Source organism: Stomoxys calcitrans, chromosome 4 (genome assembly GCF_963082655.1).
Source record: "Stomoxys calcitrans chromosome 4, idStoCalc2.1, whole genome shotgun sequence".
Classification (NCBI taxonomy): Eukaryota; Metazoa; Arthropoda; class Insecta; order Diptera; family Muscidae; genus Stomoxys; species Stomoxys calcitrans.
Genome location: NC_081555.1, coordinates 132,136,764 through 132,148,862, shown reverse-complemented (window position 1 = coordinate 132,148,862; position 12,099 = coordinate 132,136,764). Strand labels below are relative to the sequence as shown.

At 42.6% G+C, this 12,099-nt stretch overlaps 1 protein-coding gene across 1 annotated transcript in view; it reads right to left on the bottom strand.

Annotated features, from left to right (window-relative positions):
• LOC131997025 (probable cytochrome P450 313a4) overlaps positions 1–12,099 on the bottom strand; it is a 35,067-nt gene that overhangs the window by 1,089 nt on the left and 21,879 nt on the right. Inside the window, exons 4-7 of the mRNA XM_059367272.1 lie at positions 10,400–10,482; positions 8,100–8,232; positions 7,882–8,031; positions 2,080–2,515 (exon numbers count right to left, since the gene is read on the bottom strand). Coding sequence (XP_059223255.1) covers positions 2,080–2,515; positions 7,882–8,031; positions 8,100–8,232; positions 10,400–10,482 — 802 coding nt within the window. The remainder of the gene's footprint in view (positions 1–2,079; positions 2,516–7,881; positions 8,032–8,099; positions 8,233–10,399; positions 10,483–12,099) is intronic.

Here is a 12,099-nt window from a genome sequence, read left to right as displayed (position 1 = left end):
TGAGACGAGGGAGGGCGCAATTATTATCCGATTTGGCTGAAATTATGCATTTTTTGGTTTGTTTTGATTGTCAACAACTGTGCCAAGTAAGGCTCTAATTGATTCATAACCTGATATAGCTGCCATATCAACCGATCTCGGAACATGATTTCTTGAGCAGCTAGAAAACGCGATTATTATCCGATTTGGCTGACATTTTGTATGAAAAGCTTTGGTTTGACCATGAACATCTGGGCCAAGTATGGTCGAAACTGGTTCACTATCTGATATAGCTCCAATATCATCCGATTACCCGATAATACTTCTTGAGCCTCCACAGGGAGCAATTCTTATCCGACTTAGCTGAAATGTGCACTACGACTTCTTGTATGACCTTTAACATACGTGTTAAATATGGCCTGAAATTCTTATCCATTAACCTTTGTTTGTCTATAAAGAGATATCGGCCTTGACAAATGCGATCTATGGTGGAGGGTATATCAGATTCGGCCCGGCCGAACCTAGCACGCTTTTACTTGTTTTTCTTCCCTTTCTCTCAGTAGGGTACCACAATGGGCCAAACTGGCCTCCGAGTGAACTCACCTCTGGTGGGCTACCAATTCAACCTAACCCATCCGATTTGGCTAAAATTTTGCACAATTACTTCAGCTTCGACTTTCAACTTGCTCCCTTATAAACCGATCTCCCAATTATACTTCTCGAGCCTCTAGAGGTCGTAATTCTTACCCGATCTGTACTGGACAGACGAAGAATTGCGCACTTTAGGCGCTGAAAAAGTAAAATAGGGAGATCGGTTTATAGGGGAGCTGCATTAGTCTATAAACCGATTCATGCCATTTTCAACACGTATGTTAATGAGCATGAGAGAAGTCGTACAAAATTTCAGCCAAATCGGATAATAATTGCGGCCTCTAGTGGCTCAAGAAGTCAAGACCCCAGATCGGTTAATATGGCAGCTATATCAGGTTATGGACCGATTTGAACTTTCCTTAGCACAGTTGTTGAAAGACATTACAAAACATGTCATGTAAAATTTCGGATAATAATTGTGTCCTCTACAGGCCCAAGAATTCAAGATCCCAGATCGGTTTATATGGCAGCTATATCAAAACGTGGACTGATATAGCCCATTTACAATCGCAACCGACCTACACTAATAAGAAGTATATGTGCAAAATTTCAAGCGGCTAGCTTTACTCCTTCGAAAGTTAGCGTGCTTTCGACAGACATGCGGACGGACGGACGTAACAACCGCCCATCCCTACTTAAGCACTGATCAACCTTCGCCGGAGCCTGTGGCACCCCCCGTCAGAACCATCCTGTTCCCTCAACAAATTTCAGGATAGATACCAAAGGTACTTTCCCAAGTTCACCCAGATCACAGAAGATACGGCTCCCCAGAAAGGAGGGCCTATGTCTCTGCAGGCCTGAACAGGAACAAAGCAAGTGCTCCATAGTCTCCTCCTCATCCTCGTCGAGGTAACTCCTACAGCAGTCATTGTGCGGTATTCCCATGCGCGCCGCCATGCGGCCTATGACACAGTGTCCGGTTATGACCCCTGTCAGAGTAATCAGCGACCCCTTATCGAACGCCAGCAACTCCCTCGTCCTCCTCTGGTCGATGACCGGCCATAGTGCCTTCGCAGTCCGGGAACCATCTACCGTGTCCCACCCCGCCACCGACGCCGCCCTGGCCATCCCCTCTACTGTGTTCAGTAGCTCGACAAATCGGATAAGAAATGTGCATTCTAGAGGCTCAAGAGGTATAATCAAAAGATCGGTTATATGGGAGCTATATCAGGTTTTGGACCGATTCAAACCACACTTAGAACATCTATTGAATTTTACAGAAAATGTCATAGTGCAAAATTTGGATAAAAATTGCGAAAGAATTTATACGCCTTATGGGGCTTTATATGAACATTTCGGGGCGTTACAAAGAGAATGATGAAATTAGTATACCCCCACCTCTTGGTGGGGGGTATTGCTAGATAAGTTATGCGCAGTTTATTAGACACAATGCTGGTGGTATTTTTATGCACATATTTGATTAGTAAATGACTTTGTATAACAACTCACCTATACAATTTCGTAGGCCTTTAGTAAACGGAATATACGAATATTGATGCCTTGAGTCTTTATTGTGTGGAAGAAAGTTGTCCGGATTAAACTTGTGAGCGTCTGCTCCCCATATTTCCTGACTGCGGTGCAAACTGTAAATGTCGATCATAATTCGAAGTCCTTTGGGTAAGACAACGCCGTTGCTCAGCTTCAGATCGCTGCCACTAACTTGCCTTCCAACTTGGGGTACAACTGGCCAGAGTCTAAGGGATTCATTAATTATCATATCGAGATAGACCAGTTGGTTAAGATGTTTATAATTAACATCGAAGTCGCCATCATCATCAGCGGGGAAAATATCACAGATTTCCTCATAGGCCAATTGCTGGATGTCGGGATGCATGGCCAATAGCATGAATGTGTAGTACAAAGTCTTGGGGCTTGTTTCAAAAGCCTTCATGCAATGAGAAGATAATAAATAATTGATAGTAGAATACGTATTTGATTTTCAAAAACGCCAGATCGCGGAGATGGGTGGGGTGATTTAATGACTTAAAACAGAAATTTGGTATTCTTATTTAGGGCGGGATATCTAGGGGGCCGCCCGACGTCCAAAGACGCCTAATGGATATATGAGCCAATAATGCCAATATGGGGCTCAAATGAAAGATACATGAGACTAGAGAACGAATCTGATAAATGGTGTCCGCCTCACCTCCAAAAATATTCGCATACCGGACATATTAAGCGACCATAGGAATATAAGGCTCAAGTAAAAGGTATTTGGGAGTAAAGCGCCAATATGATATCTACATTGAGGCAAAATATCTGAAACGACGTACCAGGACCCACAAACAGGACTGTGACCGTGCCAGTATAAGGCTCAGATAAAATTAGAGTGGAGCGGGCCCGCCCAGCTTGTCTATTAGATAAAACTCAAAGTGTTTTTGTGTGTTTGTTCCGAATAGGCTGAACCGATTCTTTCGAAATGTTCACAGACTGTGTAGGATGGTCTGGTAGGAATAATAGGCTATACAATTTTGTTATATCGGAAGGGGACGTACACTCCCCCTTATCCCAAAATCACCACCCCAAAATAAAAGTACACCGATCGAGACAATATGGGACTCAACTAAAACGTATTCGAAAGTAGAGTATTCACTTGATAGTACAAATTGGGTCCAAGTAACTGGGGGTCCATCTCAATCACGACAATATGATACTCAAATGAAAGTTTTTCAGGAGTATATTACAAATATGGTCAGGAAGGAGATATGGGCGTTATAATTTGTTGATTTATGAAAGGGGCGGACCCTCCCTCGTTACCCCAAAAACACCACCCAAAATCAATAGTGGACCGATAAGAACAATATGGGTATCAAATGGAAGATATTGAACAGTAACATACGAATATGGTATTAAAAATTGGGTCCAAGTAACCAGGAAGTCTCCCTAACCCCAAAACGTTCATATCAATAGGGACTCAAATGAAAGGTATTCGGGAGTAGATTACGAATCTGGCATATAAAATAAGGTCGAAGTAGCATAACCGATTCTCTCGAAATTTTCACAGTTTGTGTAGTTTGGTCTGGAGGGAAGCATAGGCTATATGATTTTTCAATATCGGAATGGGGCGCATTCTCCTCCTTAGCCCAAAAACACCACCCAAAAACAAAAGTGTACCGATCGGAACAATATGGGTATCAAATGACAGGTATTGGAGACTAGAATACGAATATGGTATTAAGTTTGAGTCTACGTACCCAGCGGAACACTCAGACTCCAAAACTTCCTCAAACAGATATATTGGACGTATTCGGAAGTAGATTACGAATATGCCAAAAAAGATTAAGTCCATGTAATGGGTGTTTTCCCCACTCCCAAAAACCCCCCAAATAGGCATATTAGCCTACCATGCCTATATGGGATTCAAATGAAAGCAAGTTGGGAGTAGATTAGGTAAATGATCAAATAGATTATTTGACCCATCGTGACAATATGAGACTCAAATGAGAGGTATTTGAAAGTAGAAAACGAATACAGTTTTGGGGATAAGTGATTGTGGATAAGCCCAAAAGCACTAAATTGAATATCAATGAGTCCTGTCCGATTCAAGTTTAAGTTCAATGATAAAGGACCTCCTTTTAAGGCGGTCCTTCCCTTTATGGGGAAAGTTTTAACATGACTTTTATACATGACATAGTACCTCACAAATGTCGCTAACATTAGGCGGGGATAACCACCACTTAAAATTTATCCAATGGACTCGCCAGGATTGTAACCTACGCCTTTAGCATTATTGGCGGACTTGCTTATATCTGCGCTTCAATGACACGAATTCGATATCCCCATTACGGGTGAAATGTCCCCATCTTAATTCTCTACCAAAACTGTTATTACATATCGACCATTGCATTATAGGGCTTATATAAAATATATAAGAGCGTTAAAGAGGACACTGAGGAGTGGGCCCGGTTCGTTTTCTATAAAATGTGGAGTTTTGAAGAAAAACAAGTAAAAACGTGCTAGGTTCGGCCGGGCCGAATCTTATATACTCCACCATGGATCGCTTTTTTCGAGCTCTTGCCACGGAATCTCTTTAAAGGCAAACAATGAATAAAAGAAAAGAATTTTTATGTTATTGGAACAATATCAAGTTATGGTTCATTTCGGATCATAACTGAACTGAACATTGGAGACCATAGTAGAAGTCATTGTGTAAAATTTCAGCCAAATCTAGTAAGAACAGCGCACTTTAGGGGCTGAAGAAGTAAAATAGGGAGATTGGTTTACAGGGGAGCTGTATTAGGCTATAAACCGATTCATGACATTTTCTACACGTCGGTTAAAGGTGGTTAAAGGTAAAAATGAGAGAAGCCGTTGTACAAAATTTCAGCTAAATCGGATAATAATTGCTCCATCTAGTGGCTCAAGAAGTCAAGACCCCAGATCGGTTTATATGGCAGCTGTATAAGGTTATGGACCAAATTGAACTATTCTTAGCACAGTTGTTGAAAGTCATAACAAAACACCTCATGCAAAATTTCAGCCAAATTGGAAAATAGTTGCGTCCTCTAGAGGCTCAAGAAGTCAAGACCACAGATCGGTTTATATGGCAGCTATATTAGATTATGGACCGATTTCAACCATACTCAGCACAGTTGTTGGAAGTCATAATAAAACACCTCATGCAAAATTTCAGCCAAATCGGATAAGAATTGTGCCTAGCGGCTCAAGAAGTCACGACCCCAGATCTGTTTATATGGCAGCTATATCAGTTTATGGACCGATTTAAACTATTCTTAGCACAGTTGTTGAAAGTGTTTAACAAAACACCTCATGCAAAATTTCAGCGAAATCGGATAGTAATTGCGTCCTCTAGTGACTCAAGAAGTTAAGACCCCAGATCGGTTTATATCGCAGCTATATCAGGTTATGAACCGATTTACGCCATACTCAGCACGGTTATTGGAAGTCATAATAAAACACCTCATGCAAAATATCAGCCAATTCGGATAAGAATTGTGCTCTCTAGCGGCTCAAGAAGTCAAGATCCCAGATTGGTTTATATGGCAGCTATATCAAAACGTGGACCGATATCGCCCATTTACAATCCCAACTGACCTACACTAATAAGAAGTATTTGGGCAAAAAGCGGCTAGCGAGCTTTCGACAGACAGACGGGATCTTAGACGAATATTTCGAGGAGTTACAATCAGATTGACGAAATCAGTATACCCCAATCCTATGGTGGAGGGTATAAAAATCTATAAGCAACAGGAACTGGGGGAATAACTTATGGTCGTTCCATAAAAAGATGACTGGAAACTAAAAGGCAACTTTTTGAATGCAAAGAAGTGTAATTGATAGGAAAGATTTATTATACCCACCACAGTAGTATAGGGGGTATATTCATTTAGTCATTCCGTTTGCAACACATCGAAATATCAATTTCCGAACCTACAAAGTATATATATTTCGGATCGTGGTAAAATTCTAAGACTATTTAACGATGTCCGTGTGTCTGTCCGTCCATCTGTTGTAATCACTCTAGAGCCTTCAAAAATTGAGATATTTAACTGAAATTTGGCACAGATACGTTTTTTTTGATGCACGCTGGTTAAGTTCTTAAACGGGCCAAATCGGACCATACTTGGATATAGCTGGTATTTAGACCGATTTTCCGAAAAAGGGTCTAATGACCATAAAAACTTTATTTTTCATCTGATTTTGCTGAAATTTAAAACAGTGAGTAATTTAAGGCTTCCCGATAACTGACCCAATTATGGTTCAGATCGGACTATATTTGGATATAGCTGCCATATAGACCGATCTCCCGATAAAGGGTCTGAAGACCATAAAATCTTTATTTATTACCCGATTTCGCTGAAATTTAAAACAGTGGGTTATTTCAAGCCTCCTGATATCTGAAACAAATATAGTACGGATCGGACTACATTTGGATATAGCTGCCATATAGACCTATCTCCCGATAAAGGGTCTGAAGTCCATAAAAGCTTTATTTATTACCCGATGTCGCTGTAATTTCGAATTGTGCGCAGTTTTAAGCCTCTCAACATCGGACCAAAATGTGGTACAGGTCGGACTATATTTAGATATAGCTACCATATAGACCGATCTCCCGATAAAGGGTCTGAAGACCATAAAATCTTTATTTATTACCCGATTTCGATGAAATTTGCAACAATCAGTAGTTTAATGCTTCCCGACAACTGAAACAAATATGGTTCAAATCGGACTTTATTTAAATATAGCTACCATATAGACCGATCTCCCGATAAAGGGTCTGAAGGCCATAAAAGCTTTATTTATTAGCCGATTTCGCTGAAATTTGAAACAGTGGGTTATTTTAAGCCTCCTGAAATTGTGTGCAGTTTTATGCCTCTCAACATCCGACCCAAATGGGATGCAGATCAGACTATATTTAGATATAGCTGCCCTGTGGACCGATCTCCCGATAAAGGGTCTGAAGCCCATAAAAGCTTTATTTTTTAACCGATTTCGCTGAAATTTGAAACAGTGGGTAGTTTTACGCCTCCCAACATAGGACCCAAATATGTTTCAGATCGGACTATATTCAGGTATAGCTGCGACTTTCACAGATCTGCCGATAAAGCGTCTGAAGCCCATAAAAGCTCTATTTATTACCCGATTTTGTTGAAATGTGAAACAGTGGGTAGTTTGTGGTCTCCCGGCGTCCGTCCCAAATATGGCGTGTGTCGGATAATATTTAGATATAACTTTCATACAGAGCGATCTGCCGATGAAGGGTTTGAAGCAGATAAAAGCTTTAGTTTTTATCCGATTTCGCTAAAATTCGAAATACAAAATTCAACAGTGACTTATATTTATTAGACCACTCAATGTCCGTGCCGAATTTTGATGCTTAAGATATCGAATTTTCACCAGATTGTGGTGAAAGGTGGTTTACATAGACAGCCGAGGTGGTGGGTATCCAAAGTTCGACCGGGCCGAAGACGCAGCGGAGCGGGCCGGGTTAGCTAGTGCCTTATTTATTTATAAAAGTTTAGCTTACTTTGTCTTGTTCCCTTACAAAGCTAATGTTATCATTACCATTACAATTTTAAATGCGGTTGTTATCCTCTTACTTATGCTTGCGACATTTCTGAGGTATTCAGCCATATAAAACTTCTCTATAAAACTTCTCAAAGGTGCCTTGGCAATGAGCCAAAATTTGAATCGGACAACACTCAATGATATGAGAGAAGTGTGGCCTATTCCAAAATTAAATTTTGAAGACAAATTTTTAATATTTTATAATTAATATATTTTACTTACGCCACTTAGCAGGTGCATCAAATGCGTTTTAGCATTTTCTCTGGTAATGGCATCTCGATGAACAGCCTTTTCCAAAGTATCGACCACTGTTGCGGTACTCTCAATGTAACTGGGATCAGATCCGCGCAGTTCTGTTAAATTGTTCAGTGACTGTACAATTGAGAATATTTTTGCTGTAAAACCATTTTTTTATATTTCGTGGAAGTATCTTATCTTACCTCCGCCAAAAGATCTAAGGCGTCTTCAATGGTGCCTGCTGCTTCTTTGAATATTGTTCTTCTGGCAAGTGCTCGCACAAATCCAATCAAATAAATAACATTGCTCATCATTTCAGATATGTACTTCGAAACACTGGAAAAGAGCATTGGGATAAAAATTAATGATGGGCGGATTTTAACGCGATCCCTTGCATAGTCTTCACCGAGAATTCCGCGTACCTCACAAGTCTTATAACGCATCCATACCTAAGTGTCGGATCTCCATAGCTGCCGTCAACTTCTATCTTGCACTATCGATAGATATTGGTTTGATTTGGGAATCTTACATTGTGAGAAATAGGGTCTCTGGGTTGAGCAATGCGACTACGTCTACGTGTAAGGTGAGGTGAGGACATGTATTGTAGGAAAAAATCTTCAATCTTATCCTTCAATCTAAATACAGCAATGTTGATCAGACAAACGACGCTGTGTTTGGAGAGGAGGAACCCTACCCTCTTGCTCATTTCATCTGCATACCTGTGCTATGAGGGCACGGACCAGCCGAATGAGGCAATATGGAGGCTTTCGTGCGAGAATAGTCGGAAGACTCGGCTGATCTTGGGTTGCGATGCGAACGGATATCAATAAAAGAGGAGAGTCGATTTGTTCTTGATAATAAAATGGATTTTCTGTTGGTGGCGAACGGGATCGTGTGGAATGTTGTATTACTCATCTGAAAGCCCCTGCTAAATTTTATCACAATCGGTTCTGCTTTGGAAAGCAATACATCCTTCTATGAAGGTCGTGGCGACACGGGTTATCGATGACCGATTTCATATATCTAAAGGAAAGGAAAAAATGGAAAGCAGGAGCTTCAAAACAGAAAAAAAAATACTTTTTGTCTTATGAGACACTCTACTGTACAACAAGGCCAGTCGTACCAGGCTATGTTCTCTTTGGGACCTCTAGAAGGAGACCCTGAAACAGTACAAGGGCAAAGCGAGATCGGCTAAGAGGGAATCATGGGTCGGCTTCTGGGAGTCCGTGGAAGGGGTGAATGAGTCCCCTAGGTTTCGAAGAGTGTTACCTAAGGACCTGAAGACCATTGGGAGTATTCTAAGAGAGACGGAACTTGGACAGAGTTTAGTTCCGAAATGCACTTTCTGGCTTCCGACGTTTCGGATGTCTCGGTTGAACAGTACAAGGGCAAGGTGAGATCGGCTAAGAGGGAATCATGGGTCGGCTTCTGGGAGTCCGTGGAGGGGGTGAATGAGTCCCCTAGGCTTCGAAGAGTATTACCTAAGGACCTGAAGACCATTGAGAGTATTCTGAGAGAGACGGAACTTTTTGGCTTCCGACGTTTCGCACTTTGTGGGATCAAAAGGAAAAAATGGAGAGCAGAAGTTTCAAAACAGAAAAAAAAACTTTTTGTTTTATGAGACACTCTGCTGTACAACAAGGCCAGTCGTACCAGGCTATGTACTCTTTGGGACCTCTAGAAGGAGTCCTTGAAACAGTATAAGGGCAAGGTGAGATCGGCTAAGACGGAATCATGGGTCGGCTTCTGGGAGTCGGTGGAGTGGGTGAATTAGTCCCCTAGGCTTCGAAGAGTGTTACCCAAGAACCTGAAGACCATTGGGAGTATTCTGAGAAAGACGGAACTTGGACAGAGTTTAGTTCCGAAACGCACTTTTTGGCTTCCGACGTTTCGGATGTCTCTGGGATACAGGGATTGATAACGGAGATAACAGATCCAGGAACTCTGCGACTGAGTGATTCAGTCCAGGGATGCGTCCAAAGGGAACTGGGTCTGAATCGAGTGAGTCTGGCTGGGCAGTTAAACAGGTGACGTGTATCGTGTGGGCCCTGGTAATAATCGGGGCATACACGGGCCGGAACGTTATTGAACCATTCTAGCTTGCCGGGGAAGGTAAATTTCTTCCGGAACAACGGGGGGCGATCGTTCTCCAAGGACTACTTTCACACGGGAGCTATTTACTGCATCTGCTACCGTGTCAGCCAGAATGTTGTTTAGACTCGCTTGATATGCCGCTTGATCTAGAGGTTTTCTCTTGCAGCGATCTACCTTAAGGGTTCTGGGCGGTGGATACCTATCAACAAGATGATGATTTGGATGATCTCACTGATAACAGCCCAAAAGGTATTGCTTAGACAGCATGTAGTCATGTCTACGTACTAGAAGGATCTTTGTCTCCTGATGGTGGTGGTCCACATGAGAACTGAGGAGATAGCCCGTCGCAGTTCGACTGCGTGTCACAGAGCTGACGAGACCACACTGGCGCTGCATTACCACAGCTTACCACAAACCGGCCAATTGCTTTGTACATGCTGCCGGCAAGTAACTTGAGGATCTAGTTTCTACTTTGGACTTTATCGCAAATTGCTGTAGCATGTGGGAAAAATGTGTAAGAGCTGTTATATGTGATACCAAGTATTTTGGGACACTTAATGGTCGGAATCATTTCTCCATCCACCATCAATTTCAGTTCAGTATTCAGCTAATGGGTATTTGTAGTGAACAAAGTGGCTGAGGATTTGGTGGCAGATATCTTCAGACTTCTTGCAACGAAATATGAGCCAAGTTCGTTGAGGTCGACGTTCAACCTACGGCAGATGTCATTAATCGTCCGCATATGCCGTCTGGGGGTGGAATGGAGGATAGGTAGTTGTTAAACAGTGCCGGAGATATCACCCCGCCTTGGGGAATTCCCTGTTTCACTCGACGGTGCTTCGAGTTCTTATCCCTAAATTCCACAAATGACTGGCAACCACACAGATAATTCGCTACCCAGCGTTTCCAGCCTGGCCGGAGGGTTATGTTGTCTAATGCCTTCGATGGGTCGAGTGCCACGAGGACCTTCCCATCACATGATTGAAGCCGCGGCATTGGCGTGCGATGGTGGCATTCAAATCAGTTGTTGTGCTATGCAGTCTTCAAAATCTAAGCTGAGGCTCGAGAGGAGTAGTATCTCAAGCATCTTGGCTACTGGTGAAAGAAGGGAGATTGGTCTGTATGAATCCCCCAAACTCGGGTCCTTTCCAGCCTTCAGTAGCGGGATCACTCTGAACCTTTTTCCAGACATCGAGAACTAAAAGAGTGTCCAAAGACAGGTTGAGGACAGCGGTAAGGTACTCAACTCCAGGTACATTCAGATTCTTCTGCATCAGTGTAAAGACTCCGTCGGGGCCCAACGCCTTTGATAGCATTCGTATCTTCGCCCACGTTGAATTGTAATGGCTGTCCATCGACTCGGAGTCCGCGGATACGACGAATGGCTCTCCTCTTAGCCCTGCCACTCTCGGGATGCACAATAAATTGACGGTTGAACAACCTAGCGCATCTCTTCGGATCGGTCATGGTTACGTTACCAAAAGTGACTGAGGTCGTGTCATTCCATCCACCGGGATTCGAGAGTGTCTTAACAGTAGACCACAGCTTGCCAAACCGGTGTCTAAGTTACATTGCTTCAAGTTTTCCAGCTACAAATTCCGCTTATGTTCATTGACTACCCTCGTTATTTCCAGATTCAGCTCGCTAATTCTGGAGTTAGTGGGGTCCGTACAATGAATCCCATCAAGCTTGTCTCGGCTGCTGCGTAAATGATGTCTCGGAATTTCCCCTCGGCAACTAGCACATTCGAGGGCGTGTCAGTTCACTAAAGAGGCAATTGATGTACTCTCTAAAGCCAGCCCAATCGGCCTTTTTCTGATTAATAAACATTCGGCGCTCAGAGTTTATGAAGTCATGTGGTCGGTCGATGGTGCGAATTATGGGGAGATGGTCTGCTCCCAAAAAAATTACAGCTTGCCAATATACATCACTCAGGAGATCAGGGGATGAAATGGCGTGTTGCTCGTAATCCTCGTGGGGGCATTCTCATTCACCGTGAAAAACGTGGAGCCCCTCTGGCCGTTACCTAGGGTTGAATGCCATGAAATGTGATGCGCATTAAAGTCTCCTTGAATCAGACAAATATGGCCAGATAGTAGCCCACTTATG